This window comes from Micromesistius poutassou (genome assembly GCF_964030765.1).
Source record: "Micromesistius poutassou genome assembly, chromosome: 15".
In the NCBI taxonomy this organism is placed as follows: domain Eukaryota; kingdom Metazoa; phylum Chordata; class Actinopteri; order Gadiformes; family Gadidae; genus Micromesistius; species Micromesistius poutassou.
The window spans coordinates 18,658,909-18,674,584 of NC_140285.1; the positions used below are offsets into that span (position 1 = coordinate 18,658,909).

The 15,676-nt window shown below is 44.3% G+C and overlaps 1 protein-coding gene across 1 annotated transcript in view; it reads left to right on the forward strand.

Annotated features, from left to right (window-relative positions):
- Positions 1 to 15,676, forward strand: part of slco4a1 (solute carrier organic anion transporter family, member 4A1) — a 58,321-nt gene that overhangs the window by 29,620 nt on the left and 13,025 nt on the right. The window contains exons 5-10 of the mRNA XM_084479317.1: positions 3,116 to 3,227; positions 4,090 to 4,244; positions 4,477 to 4,720; positions 9,741 to 9,906; positions 14,768 to 14,937; positions 15,360 to 15,424. Of these exons, the coding sequence (XP_084335443.1) occupies positions 3,116 to 3,227; positions 4,090 to 4,244; positions 4,477 to 4,720; positions 9,741 to 9,906; positions 14,768 to 14,937; positions 15,360 to 15,424 (912 nt within the window). The remainder of the gene's footprint in view (positions 1 to 3,115; positions 3,228 to 4,089; positions 4,245 to 4,476; positions 4,721 to 9,740; positions 9,907 to 14,767; positions 14,938 to 15,359; positions 15,425 to 15,676) is intronic.

Consider the following 15,676-nt stretch of genomic DNA (forward strand, 5'->3'; position numbering starts at 1 on the left):
AACTTTTTACCATTTTGGACACATTTGAAATGTCTCAACATGTGAAAGAGGCTACTCATTGTAAGGGGCACACTCTAGACCTGGTTATCACAAAGGGTCTCAATGTTTCAGATCTCTCTGTGACTGATCCTTTACTGTTGGACCACTTCTGTGTTTTCTTTAATATATCTTTTATTCCTGACATACAGACAAAATCAAATACTGTCAAAAAACGGTATATCAATGAACATTCTAATGTACTTTTTAAAAAGGCCATCTCCTTGCTACCACCTCTCAACCCATGTTGAGTCATAGATGTCATTGCACCTTATAAGGTTAAAAACGATTTCTGGAAAGCAAAAGGCACCCTGGAGAAAAGCTGCTTTTGTAACAGCCCAGAAAAAAGAATGCAGGAAGGCTGAACGCATATGGCGTAAAACAAAACTGCATATTCACCATGACATCTATAAAGAGAGCCTCCGTGCCTACAATTTAGACTTAAAAAGTGCTAGAGAAACATTTTTCTCCAATATCATTAAAACCAATATCAATAATGCCAAAACCCTATTTGCAAGCCCCCAACACAAATTCCACCTGACCTTCATTCCACGCAGAAATGAGTTTGCAGCATTTTATACTGATAAAATTGAAGGCATCAGACATCACGCCATCAATATCTCCACTTTAAACAAAAATGTTGGACTACCACCCTGTTCAGGCAAAAGTAACGTGGCAATGACATGCTTTAATGTCATAGACTCTAAAACTCTTGTGGAAACTGTGACACAACTGAAGCCATCCACCTGTTGCCTTGATACTTTACCTACCAACCTCTTTAAGAATGTTTTTGACTGCCTAGCAATAGACATATTGCAAATAGTTAACAACTCTCTCCAATCAGGCAATTTCCTAAAAGCCTTAAAAACTGCAGTTATCAAAGCCCTTTTAAAAAAGCAGAGCCTAGATGCCTCTATTATTAACAACTACAGACCAATATCAAATCTACCCTTCATAAGTAAAATCATTGAGAAAGTCCTCCAGCAACTTAGTGACTTCCTGGCATCAACTGGTTGCTATGACACCTTCCAATCTGGACTTCGACCCCTTCACAGCACCGAGACCGCCCTTATTAAAGTTGTAAACGACATCCGTCTTAACACAGACTCTGGCAAAATCTCAATACTAATGTTACTAGACCTCAGTGCTGCATTCGACACTGTAGACCATACACTACTTTTGGACAGATTAGAAAACTGGGCTTTCAGGCACAGTCTTAAATTGGTTTAGGTCCTACCTACAAAATAGGAACTATTTGTTTTATTATTATTTGTTTCCATTGGCGACTTTGTTTCAGAATCAACAAACATGACATGTGGAGTCCCACAAGGTTTGATCTTAGGACCCCTATTCAACATCTACATGCTCCCACTAGGGCAAATCATGCAAAATAACAATATTGACCATCATTGCTATGCTGATGACACGCCAGTGCATTGAGCAAGTCAAAGACTGGATGTGCCGAAATTTCCTTCAACTAAATGAGGACAAAGCCGAGATAATTGTATTTGGTGCTAAAACCAAAAGGCTTAAAGTAACCCAACACCTTCACTCTCTGTCCCTGAAAACCTCAATCAAAGCCAGAAATCTATGGGTTATCATGGATTCAGATTTACATTTTGACTGTCACATCAAATCAGTTACAAAATCTGCATATGATCACCTTAAAAACGTAGCAAGACTTAGAGGGCTCATGTCTACCGAAGACTTAGAAAAACTTGTACATGCCTTTATCACTAGCAAGCTTGATTACTGCAATGGTCTCCTTACAGGTCTCCCAAAAAAAAATCGAAGGCAACTACAGCTTGTTCAGAATGCTGCTGCTAGAGTTCTAACAAAGACCAAAAAATGTGAACATATTACACCAATTCTTAAATCGTTACATTGGCTCCCTGTACGTCAGAGAATTGATTTTAAAATCATGTTGCTAACCTATAAATCCCTACATGGTTTAGGGCCAAAATATTATATAACTTATTATATAACTGATATGCTTCCACTACATAAGCCTTCTAGGCCACTTAGATCCTCTGAGACCAATCTGTTAATTATCCCCAGAGTCAACACGAAACATGGGGAAGCAGGATTTAGTTACTATGCAACAAATAGCTGGAATAAACTCCCTGAGGATTTAAGACTTGCCCCAACTCTGACAGCTTTTAAAACAAGACTGAAGACTTTTATGTTTGCTTTAGCTTTCTGCTAAATCTTAAATCTACAATGCTTTTTTAACTTTGCCTTTATTTTCTATCTATTTTATTTTTCTATTTTTACCAGAGAGATACATGATCTTATACCAGAGAGACTGGGTTAGAGTCCTAGAATCTGGGTTGGAGTTCCTTTAGGTCGGGTTAGAGTCCCGACGTGGGTAAGGACCAAGTTCCTTTAGGTCGGGTTAGAGTCCCGACGTGGGTGAGGACCAAGTTCCTTTAGGTCGGAGTCCCGACGTGGGTGAGGACCAAGTTCCTTTAGGTCGGAGTCCCGACGTGGGTGAGGACCAAGTTCCTTTAGGTCGGAGTCCCGACGTGGGTGAGGACCAAGTTCCTTTAGGTCGGGTTAGAGTCCCGACGTGGGTGAGGACCAAGTTCCTTTAGGTCGGAGTCCCGACGTGGGTGAGGACCAAGTTCCTTTAGGTCGGAGTCCCGACGTGGATAAGCACCAAGTTCCTTTAGGTCGGGCCGGAGTCCCGACATGGGTATCAGAGACTGTTGATCTTAAATACATTGCACTTTCTAAAATGCTTTTTTTAACTTTGCCTTTATTTTCTATCTATTTTACTTTTTTTTACTTATCTATTATTTTCTTTTATTGTATGACTTTGAGTCTGCCTTGTGTATGAAAAGTGCTATATAAATAAAGTTGCCTTGCCTTGCCTTATTAGCCTTGCTATCATTAGCGTATTTGAATGCTCATCATGTTAGGTGGCCCATGCAACCACATGCATTCTCTTCAGAAAATGCGACATGTCTAGATTATTATTTGCTGAAATATGAGATGGACAAAATGAAAGAAGGGTTAAATGGGACAATGTAAGATGAAAGAAATAAAGTAGCGCTTCAATGTCTCCTCCTTCCTGCAGGCTCTCAGAAGCTTGCAGCCATGCGTGTGTCTGAAGCTCACCAGCTGAAAGACGGCAGCCACACCACCGCCGCCGACCCACAGTTTGGTAAATCAGTCAAGGACATGCCCCGGTAATAACCTAGAAGAGCTCTCTGTTTCATCACCAAAGAAAGACGATCAAAACCTAACATTGTCTGTTTGCATAAGAGAAATATTCAGATTCCTGAATTAACTGTTTTGAATTTCAAATGTATCAAGATTCAAAAAGGTTTCTGTTAAAACAAAAGGCTCGCGGTGGTCTCCCCAGCTCTGCCTGTTCACACAGGTCACCAGAGGGCCTCATAGGCCCCGCATTACCCAGTCTGCCTGTTCACACAGGTCACCAGAGGGCCTCATAGGCCCCGCATTACCCAGCCTGCCTGTTCACACAGGTCACCAGAGGGCCTCATAGGCCCCGCATTACCCAGCCTGCCTGTTCACACAGGTCACCAGAGGGCCTCATAGGCCCCGCATTACCCAGCCTGCCTGTTCACACAGGTCACCAGAGGGCCTCATAGGCCCCGCATTACCCAGTCTGCCTGTTCACACAGGTCACCAGAGGGCCTCATAGGCCCCGCATTACCCAGTCTGCCTGTTCACACAGGTCACCAGAGGGCCTCATAGGCCCCGCATTACCCAGTCTCCAAGAACGGTCACGTGGTCTACCAGTTTACATTGTTTGGATAATAGTCGTGGTTAGTCTTTAATAGTATACAAGATCTAGGAAAAGTAGGCAGTCTAGACTAATGGAGTGAAGGCAGTCTAGACTAATGGAGCATAAACCACTCTGGGCGTTCTGAAGGGATTGTCTGTATCCTCCTATAACCATTCACTGTTTAGACAGAGAAAACATCTGGCTGTGTGTATCTATGACTCATGTAAACAAGGCCTAAACAAAGACTCTTCCAGTAGAGCTTTGTAATTGGCTTTCCTTTCCCTCTCTGCTGTTCGCAGGTCTGTGTTGATGCTGTTGAAGAACCCGCCCTTCCTGTTCCTGTGTCTGGCCGGCGCCACAGAGGCCACGCTCATCGCTGGCATGTCCACCTTCGGCCCCAAGTTCCTGGAGTCCCAGTTCAGCCTCAGCGCCTCGGAGGCTGCCACGTGGTTCGGTGAGGGAACCCTAGACAGACAGACAGACAGACAGACAGACAGACAGACAGACAGACAGACAGGAAGACAGACAGGGACACCAAAGGACAGACATATGAACAGAAAGACGGATGCATTACAGAATAATTCAACCCAGTCTCTCCATCCACGCAGACGTATTCTTTTCTCTGTATCGATGTTCACCACGTCCACATTAGATGACTTGTTTAATATTCCTGCTCTGCTCTCCAGGCGTCATGGTGGTCCCGGCCGGCGGGGGGGGCACCTTCCTGGGGGGCTACATCGTGAAGCGCCTCAACCTGCGCTGCCGGGGGATCATCCGCTTCTGCATGCTGTGTGCCCTGGTCAGCCTGCTGGCCATCTTCATCTTCCTCATCCACTGCCCCAACGTGCCCATGGCCGGGGTCACCCAGCCCTACAGCTCCCAGCACCAGTACCCCACCAGTAACACCAGCAGCCAGCCCCTCACTAACAGGTGATCAACAGCCTGTAGCCCAACGTCTATTAGCAGTTCATAGCTAAACTAGGATGGTTGTCCAGTGGGGTATTAGTGGTTTATGTCAGGCTGCGTTGTTCATCCAGTCAGTGAACACTCTTAGGGCCCATCTGCACCCGGCGCAAAGCTGATTGTCCCCCGCAGCAACCAGGCGCCAATACACTTGCGCCTGGAGAGGCGTGTTGGCGAAAAGCAGAGGCGTGTTCCGGCGCAAATGATACTTGGTGCTATTTTAATGATCCAAAAAGCAATTACGCCAATGACCGGAAAATACCTGGTCTAAATGCCCTAGTGGATAGCGCAGTTGGTGTTGTTATTTTGACGTGCCATGGCAGGTCGGAACTGCAACATAAGCCTACACACACGTAGGCTATACACAGCACAAACATGCAAATGATGAGCCTAATTGAAATATTATGGTGTCAAAGATTGTTCATATGTGTGAAACTGCATAGAAATAGCGTGTGAATTGAGGAAAAAAAAAATCCATAGGGCTGCATGAATGAACATTTACAATGAGCACATAATAATAATAAAAATAATAAACTCGACCTCGAAAGTACTCGAAAGTAGTCGACCAGCCTTCCAAAACAAAATCTTGTTTTAGGGTAAATAATAACGTTGGTTAAATGATTTGGGAAAGAACAGCTGATACAGCGGTAAGTTGTACTTTTAAATCAATGCATCTGCAAACACTGTACAGCAAACACATATTTTCTTGACACAGACATAGTGTACAAGCCCATAACTTTTAGGATTGATGAGTATTTGATTGTGAGGAAACATAGTTTTACCGCGAGTGAGTGTTTAAAAGTGTTTACAAATGAATGAATGCGGGTGATGCTTGGTGCACGTGTGTGTGCGCACCCATCTGTTTAAACACACGCAAACTAAACACGGAACGCATAATACAGTCCATGGCGATGTATATTAACAGGGGGACACATGCATATTATGAACACAAGTCGATAACGATAATGTATACAATACTGGTAACAAACAATGTTTGTTAATGTATTGCCGCATATCATTAAATAGACCCACAGTTGCGACCACAGGACCGCGTCCACACATCATATGTGTTAAGTTGTCTTTGCTGCAATTTACATGATGACTCAGTGTTTCTGAAGTTGGAGAAGAAAACGCTATTCCATGTGTGAATTAGGCCTATTATTTGGCCATAAACTGAGCCATTTGAAGTTTGAAATTCATGTGGTCATGCATCTGTCTCAGCGGAGACTGCAAACGCATCAAGTCAAATGCACTGGCTCTTAAAGGGGATGGGAGATGGATCTCTCATTGGTTTATTGCACGTTACGCCCAAAACACACCTACGGGTTTCAGACCAACCCATTTTAGATTTGCGTCGGGCGCAAGAGTCATTTATCCACCGGTATAATAGCAACAGCTCCAGAGATTCTCCCACAAAGCTACTTGCGTTTGGCGTTTCATACTTGTGTTTCAGATCGTTAAAATAGGGCCCTTTAAGTGGTCATATTTATGCTGTTTGGGATTTTCCACACAAGCATGATTTAATCTCTCAACATAAACCATCTCCCCTGAACTGGCTGTAGTTGGCAGTCAACACTTGGTTTGGCACGCCCTCAAACTAGGGCTGACCCATCACTTCAAGCTTTGGAAAGCTTCCAAAGTATGAGAGTAGGCAAACTTCCAATGATCACAAAGCTTATGGGTGGATTGAACATTTTGCCGTTACATTTCACTACATTCTGAACGCTATTTAATGGGTGATTAGGCACACAGGCGCTTTTGTGGGGAATGCATCACCATAAAAGGAAAAACATACCTGTTCTATTAATGTTTACTAAACAACAACATGTTACTATTAGTAATTAGAGCAATCTGTGTATTTCAAACAGGCACATTTTGAACGTGAACTGCAATAGTTTGTGCAATAGTAGACATTTTCACCTGGCTATACCCAAATTTTAGATCTGTTGTGGTATTTATGCAAATTAGCACATACGTAATTCAATTTTGCACCGTTTGCCCATGTTAACAAACAATTTAAAAAAACTTGTAATACATTTTTTGTTTGTCTTGATGTAAGGAATCAACTCAGTAATTTTCATGGTGATGTGTAAAGGTAAAAAGTTTGACCCTATTGACATGAGAAAAAGAATGAATAGGCTATATTTGGGTATTTCTCTAAACTTTCCCCTAATGGGATTCTTCTGGGATTTTTTTTCCTTACTCAGGACATATTGAGGATACAAAATAAGTTGAGTTTGCTTCTGTTGCAATTTGTTTGACCTTTTTTCCTAAAATGACCGGACTATTAGTCGTTTCGCGGTGCCGTTTTAAACAGTATTTCAAATGTACTCTGGTTCATTTTGGTCTGTCGGGTGTCGGGTGGTATCCCGTCTACTTGACACACTGGCAGTCAGTTGTTTTTTTTGTTTTGTTCCTCCACTGATCTACACTGAACCCCACCTGGCCCTGTGTTTCCCATTCCAACCTCATTGGTTAGATTGTGTAACACTAAAACAATTACTTTTTTAAACGCAGCCTTTGTGATTAAGAAAATAATTTAAAAAAAAGTTAAATGAGTTATATAACATTGCGATGTCGGTTTGAATTAGATCAATGGTTCAGCCCTATCCAGGAAGCAACACATGTTTCACTGTCAAACTTGAATTTCAAATAAAGTTGTGTTAGAATAGCTAGATAATATATCATAATATAATGTACATAAATGATAATACAACGAAAAGGTTGATGCAAGACCAATATTTTTTAACATTAAACCATGTAAACATATTCTAGTAGTACCCCCAAATTAAATTACAAAAAGTGTTTAATATGACCCCTTTAAGCTAAGATGGGTAACTTACCATACCATGATTAGCCTCAAAGGGCCCTAGTTAGACTGTCTAAAACGCAGACGTCAAAGCGCAAAGTCAAAGTAGCTTTGTGGGCGGTTCTATGGCGATGTTGCTATTATGACGGTGAGATAAATTAGCTTTGCGCCCGACGCAAATCTACAATGGGTTGGTCTGAAACCCGTAGGTGTGTTTTGGGCGTAACGTGCAATAAACCAATGAGAGTTCCATCTCCCATCCCCTTTAAGACCCAGCGCATTTGACTTGACGAGTTGATATTTTGACAGCGCGTTTGCAGTCTCCGCTGAGACAGATGCATGACCACATGAATTTCAAACTTCAAATGGCTCAGTTTATGGCCAAATAATAGGCCTAATTCACACATGGACTAGCGTTTTATTCTCCAATTTCAGAAACACTGAGTCATCATAGTGGTGGGCGATATGACCTAAAATTTTTATCACAGTATTTTTTTCCATTTTTGCGGTGACGGTTTTATATATATTACAAAAATAAAACAGATATTCCATTTTAAGTCTAGTTTTACCTCTTTCCACTCTATTGGCAATGTAGCAGTACTTATCTTAAGAAAGACAGAAGAAGCCCTCCCCATAATGTAAGTTAATTAGTCAATTTAGTGTGATTCATTAATTCAGTCATATAAGTACCAGCCATTCTGTTATTTTGAGTTAAGTGAACTCTAGGTTAGCAATGTGGGTCTAGTAAAGAATAAGAAAAGGAAAAAGACTTGGTTCCCAGTCTTCCGACTGGGAAGTTCGCCCCCCCCCCCCCCCCCCCCCCCCGACTGGCGGAGTTGTTCACGGGGGGGGGGGCGCGATTATTGGGGGGGGGGGGCTGCCCGCTTCGCCCGTGCCTAAAACCGCCACTGCGTGGGTCCAAAACACAAAGCAAATTTCGAAACCCATCTCTCTCCACTACTTGAATCGGCACCATGGCGATTTGATGCGCAACTGCCCTTGTTATTTCCTTCCACTTTCCGCTGCTTTTATCATGAGGCACGCCAGCAGTGAACGAAGCCTGGAGTGACGTCTGTTGTGTTGTCTTCCAACGTGCTCCGCTGGCACAGCTGCCGGTTGAGCTACTGCTTTTGGCCCTTATTACATCCTTGTACTCACGGGCATGCGTGCTTTTTAAATGGTGAAACAAATTGCTGGTGTTGCCACCTTTGGCTAAAACAACACGACGGCATACCTTGGACAATATCGTAGTTTGCTCTTTGTCCGCTGATTTATATCCGAACCAGCTCTAAATCACAGAAGTAGCTCCTTTTTTAGGCACCAACTTTTCTGTCTCGGTCACTCCACTCCGTTCAGATGTCGCACTCATTTTATTGAATAAATTCAGTTTTATCTTAGTTTTATCCTTGTTTTAACAGTAGACGCTCTTTATTGTTTACTTCGCGTTGCCGCCTTCACAGTGGCCTCGTGGGTAACGTAACGTCCTGTGCGTAATCAGTGTAGGTTTGTAATGATACTTCATTAGTGTTGTGGCCATGGACGTTTTATAAAAAGTCTGTGCGTGCGTTGTATTTCTTTCTCCGTATGCGCTCTAAACCAAAACGTGTGGGTTTTTAATGACGTCATGACGGTATTGCAAACTACATATCGGGCAGAACGTGACACCGGTGGCGGTGACGTTACCGGTATACCGCCCACCCCTAAGTCATCATGTAAATTGCGGCAAAGAGAACTTAACACATATATGATATGCGGACGCGGTCCTGTGGCCCCAACTGTGGGTCTATTTAATGATATGCAGCAATACATTAACAAACATAGTCCGTTACCAGTATTGTATACATTATCGTTATCGACTAACTAATATGCATGTGTCCCCCCGTTAATATACATCGCCATGGACTGTATTATGCGTAACGTGTTTAGTTTGTGTGTGTTTAAACAGATGGGTGCGCACACACACTGTACGGTGTTTGCAGATGCGTTGATTTAAAAGTATACCTTACCGCTGTAGCTGTTACACAAGATTTTAAAACAAGATTTAGTTTTGAACCTACTTTTGAACCTAAGCTTAAAAGTTGATGGCTTTCCTAGTTTCAAATGAAAGTAAGAGTGTTGATGATTTTAATCTCATTAACGCTCTCTCTCCCCTGTTATCTCGCCCTCTCTGTACCCCAGCTCCGACCGGGAGCCCGACAGCCTGGTAGTGGGCTGCAACGCCGGCTGCAGCTGTGCCCGGGATCTGTACAACCCCGTGTGTGGGGACGACGGCGTCATGTATTACTCTCCCTGCCACGCAGGCTGCAGCACCATCCAGCACACCGACGCCACTACTGGGAGACAGGTGCGCTGTCCCGCTTGGCCGTCAGACAGAAGGCTTTGGTTCTGCTCTGTCCTGCTTGGCCGTCAGACAGACAGACAGAAGGCTTTGGTTCTGCTCTGACTGACACAACCCTCCTGATCTCTGCAGCCAATCAGACTGATGCTCTGCAGACCCCATGCACATGTCTCTGTATAGGGCTTCAGGCCCTCCATGGCCCTCCCCGATTGGTCTAGGTACATCTTCAGAGACTACCAATACAAAACAAGAATAATCTAACCTTCTGACTCCTACTCCAGGCTCTGTTCAGTCTCTACTACTAGGTTGTGCAGGTTTAAACACGTTTTTGTAGGTACTCTACACTTATAAAGCCTCATTTGTAGTTGCCGTGCTTGAACCAAAGATGTGGTAATATACGGCCCTCACGCACCGTTGAGACGGCCATTTGTCAAAACTGTTAAAGCTCAGCGAGCAGGTTGCACAAACCACCGTCATCCACAGCCTTGTTTCAGCGGCACAATGAATCACTATACATTGTTCCATATTAATCATTTACTAACTATTTCTAATGTGTTAATTATGCTGAATTTAATGCTGCAATTCACAATTAGTTCAAGTAGTTAAAGAGCATTAGCATTAATATGTATTTTGTGTGAGTTAATCTAAATTGAAGACTATCTATGGCTTGCTAAGCCTTTATAAATGACATTTAACTATTCACCCACGTGCAATCATCCCGGGTTTGAATGTTTATGATGAGAGTGCATCAATTGGCCGGACAACAACTGATCCATATGTCAAATATTTTCTAGGTGCAGTCTCATAGTGACGTAGCCTAGTGTAGGTGGTCTCATAGTGACGTAGCCTAGTGTAGGTTCAGTCTCATAGTGACATAGCCTAGTGTAGGTGGTCTCATAGTGACGTAGCCTAGTGTAGGTGGTCTCATAGTGACGTAGCCTAGTGTAGGTTCAGTCTCATAGTGACATAGCCTAGTGTAGGTGGTCTCATAGTGACGTAGCCTAGTGTAGGTGGTCTCATAGTGACGTAGCCTAGTGTAGGTGGTCTCATAGTGACGTAGCCTAGTGTAGGTGGTCTCATAGTGACGTAGCCTAGTGTAGGTTCAGTCTCATAGTGACGTAGCCTAGTGTAGGTTCAGTCTCATAGTGACGTAGCCTAGTGTAGGTTCAGTCTCATAGTGACGTAGCCTAGTGTAGGTTCAGTCTCATAGTGACGTAGCCTAGTGTAGGTGTCTCATAGTGACGTAGCCTAGTGTAGGTGGTCTCATAGTGACGTAGTCTAGTGTAGGTGGTCTCATAGTGACGTAGCCTAGTGTAGGTGGTCTCATAGTGACGTAGCCTAGTGTAGGTTCAGTCTCATAGTGACGTAGCCTAGTGTAGGTTCAGTCTCATAGTGACGTAGCCTAGTGTAGGTGGTCTCATAGTGACGTAGCCTAGTGTAGGTGGTCTCATAGTGACGTAGCCTAGTGTAGGTTCAGTCTCATAGTGACGTAGTCTAGTGTAGGTGGTGTCATAGTGACGTAGCCTAGTGTAGGTGGTCTCATAGTGACGTAGCCTAGTGTAGGTTCAGTCTCATAGTGACGTAGCCTAGTGTAGGTGGTCTCATAGTGACGTAGCCTAGTGTAGGTGGTGTCATAGTGACGTAGCCTAGTGTAGGTGGTCTCATAGTGACGTAGCCTAGTGTAGGTTCAGTCTCATAGTGACGTAGCCTAGTGTAGGTGGTGTCATAGTGACGTAGCCTAGTGTAGGTTCAGTCTCATAGTGACGTAGCCTAGTGTAGGTGGTCTCATAGTGACGTAGCCTAGTGTAGGTTCAGTCTCATAGTGACGTAGCCTAGTGTAGGTGGTCTCATAGTGACGTAGCCTAGTGTAGGTTCAGTCTCATAGTGACGTAGCCTAGTGTAGGTTCAGTCTCATAGTGACGTAGCCTAGTGTAGGTGGTCTCATAGTGACGTAGCCTAGTGTAGGTTCAGTCTCATAGTGACGTAGCCTAGTGTAGGTGGTCTCATAGTGACGTAGCCTAGTGTAGGTTCAGTCTCATAGTGACGTAGTCTAGTGTAGGTGGTGTCATAGTGACGTAGCCTAGTGTAGGTGGTCTCATAGTGACGTAGCCTAGTGTAGGTTCAGTCTCATAGTGACGTAGCCTAGTGTAGGTGGTCTCATAGTGACGTAGCCTAGTGTAGGTGGTGTCATAGTGACGTAGCCTAGTGTAGGTGGTCTCATAGTGACGTAGCCTAGTGTAGGTTCAGTCTCATAGTGACGTAGCCTAGTGTAGGTGGTGTCATAGTGACGTAGCCTAGTGTAGGTTCAGTCTCATAGTGACGTAGCCTAGTGTAGGTGGTCTCATAGTGACGTAGCCTAGTGTAGGTGGTCTCATAGTGACGTAGCCTAGTGTAGGTTCAGTCTCATAGTGACGTAGCCTAGTGTAGGTTCAGTCTCATAGTGACGTAGCCTAGTGTAGGTGGTCTCATAGTGACGTAGCCTAGTGTAGGTTCAGTCTCATAGTGACGTAGCCTAGTGTAGGTGGTGTCATAGTGACGTAGCCTAGTGTAGGTTCAGTCTCATAGTGACGTAGCCTAGTGTAGGTGGTCTCATAGTGACGTAGCCTAGTGTAGGTGGTCTCATAGTGACGTAGCCTAGTGTAGGTTCAGTCTCATAGTTCAAGTTCAAGTTCAAGTTTTTTATTTATCAAGTACTCATAAATCATAATTTATCAGTATTGAAAATTGTTGTGCTCAAATGTCTGTTCAACTTAAAGAATAAATAAAATACTGGAGTTAAGGATGGAGAAAAAGGGTAGAATAAAAAATAATAATGTTCAAGGACAGTTCAGCATCCTGATGGCATGAGGGTAAAAACTATCCCTGTATCTGCTGGTACGAGTCCTTATGCTCTTGTAGCGTCTTCCAGAAGGCAGGAGGGAGAAAAGTCTGTGGCTGGGATGACTAGGGTCAGAAATGATCCGCTTGGCCTTTCTCCTGCAGCGCTGGCTGTAAAGGTCCTGGATGGATGGTAACACAGTCCTTGTAATACGTTGTGCAGATTTGACCACTCTTTGTAAAGATTTCCTGTCCTGGGCATTGCTGTTACCATACCATGTTGTAATGCCACCGGTAAGAATGCTTTCTATGGTACATCTGTAAAAATTGGTCAGTATTTTGCAATCCATGCCAAATTTCCGCAGTCGCCGCAGAAAAAAGAGCCGCTGTTTAGCTGTCTTTGTGACCACACCAATATGGTGTGACCAGCTCAGATCATCACTGATGTTAATTCCAAGGAATCTGAAACAGTTGACTCTCTCCACTGCTGTGCTCCCGATGTAAACGGGTGAGTGTTCTCCTCCCTGCAGCCGCCTGTAGTCCACTATCAGCTCCTTGGTTTTGGTGGCATTGAGCAGCAGGCTATTATCCTGACACCAAGATGTCATAATAGCCACCTCTTCTCTGTAGGCAGACTCATCACCGTTCTTGATGCAGCCGATTATGGTGGTGTCATCAGCAAACTTGATGATGGTGTTGGAACTGTTAGTGGCTGTACAGTCAGATGTGAACAGTGAGTACAGCAGGGGGCTCAGCACACATCCCTGTGGAGCACCAGTGCTGAGTGTTAGACTGGAAGAGATGATGTTACCTAGCCGTACCGCCTGGGGCCTGTCTGTTAGGAAGTTTAGTATCCTATCATAGTGACGTAGCCTAGTGTAGGTGGTGTCATAGTGACGTAGCCTAGTGTAGGTTCAGTCTCATAGTGACGTAGCCTACTGTAGGTTCTCTTAGTACTGTGATTGTCCTCTCGAGGTCGAGATGAATTCTCCTTTATTATTATCTTTCCATCAAGGTCAAGGAAAGGAACTAAGGAAAGGACAAAGGACATTTTTTCCCTATTTCCCATGTAGTCACTATTCAAGGAGCACCAATATGACGTCACAATCACGTCATATTGGTGCTCCAAGTGTTGCACATTGCACATTGGCACTGAAAAGTGAAACTGAAACTGAAACTGAAAAGTGACGGATAAAGGGTACACAATTAAATATTTAAAACGTACAAAAAATAAACATCTACACCATTAAATTGTAGTTGCAATTGCGGTTGAGTACACTTAAATATTGTTGTCTTGTTTAACCCCGGTAAATAATTGTCTATTCTGTTTGGTCTGGTTTTTGCTTTCTTACTACCTGAACTAAACATTAATTCAAACATTATTAGGTGTTCATTAAGCATTGCAAACACATTTTAAATCTTCAAAATGGCCACTGTTTACCAGTTGAGAACAGAAAAAGAACAGAAAGCTGTTCAAAGATCCTAATCCATTTACTGCCTTTTCTCTTTTGTGTGTGTGCGTGTGCATGTGTGTGTGTCTGTGTGTGTGTGTGCGTGCGCGTGCATGCGTGCGTGCGTGTGCGTGCGTGTGTGTGTGTGCGTGCGTGTGTGTGTGTCTGTGCGTGCGTGTGTGCGTGCGTGCGTGTGTCTGTGTGTGCGTGTGTGTACGTGCGTGCGTGCGTGCGTGCGTGCGTGTGTGTGTGTGTGCGTGTGTCTGTGTGTGTGCGTGTGTGCGTGCGTGTGTCTGTGTGTGCGTGTGTGTGCGTGCGCATGCATGCGTGCGTGCGTGTGCGTGCGTGCGTGTGTGTGCGTGCGTGTGTGTGTGTCTGTGCGTGTGTGCGTGCGTGTGTCTGTGTGTGCGTGTGTGCGTGCGTGCGTGTGTGTGTGTGCGTGCGTGCGTGTGTGCGTGTGTCTGTGTGTGCGTGTGTGTGCGTGCGTGCGTGCGTGCTTGTGTGTGTGTCTGTGTGTGCGTGCGTGTGTCTGTGTGTGCGTGTGTGTGCGTGCATGCTTGTGTGTGTGTCTGTGTGTGTGCGTGCGTGTGTGTGTGCAGGTGTACTCTGGGTGCAGCTGTGTTGTGAACAGGACGGAGGGAGTGGGCGGGGTCCTGGTGGGGAAGTGTTCTGGCTCCTGTAACCACATGCCGGCCTTCCTCTCGCTCTTCTTCATCGTTATCTCCTTCACTTTTCTCTGCAGCATTCCAGCACTTACTGCCACCTTGAGGTGAGCTTCATAATGGATCAATGCCTGTCCATTTTTGGGACATATTTTTAATATATATATAAATTTGCAATGAAGTCATTTCAACATTTTAACAGCCAAGCTATTGTAATAGCTCCAAATGATCCTAGCTTTGTTTTGTCCCCAAACAACAACAACCTTGTTTGGGACGCTTCAGAAAGCTTCATTAGATATACAAGCACTAATGGTGCTCATCTGACAGCAGAATAACATTATGGACACAAAAGGGATGTAGCATGACTCATAGATAACATTCCCATGGTGATATAAGACATAGCTCAGCCCAAAGCCGAATGGGCAAGGCTAGCTCAGGAGAAAGAATGGGTTTACCTGTAAGGCTGCTGTCGGTGTGAAGTGTGTCGTTAAATGTCATAAAATGGTGCTATGTTGGAAACGTCTTCCAGGTGTGTGCCGGACAGCCAGAGGTCCTTTGGATTAGGAATCCAGTGGATTGTGGTGCGCACACTTGGTAGGCATACAAACACACACACACACACACACACACACACACACACACACACACACACATCTCAATGCATCATAGAAACACTACGGCTTCACCAAGAAAATCCTTTCCTGACCTCACGTACATAAACACACGCACACACATCCAAACGCGTTAATGGAACGCTACGGCTATTTCCACAAAACACTGTCACACATCCATACACCAACAACACACAACCACACAAGGGTCCCCCGCAGACTGTTTCCATGGCGG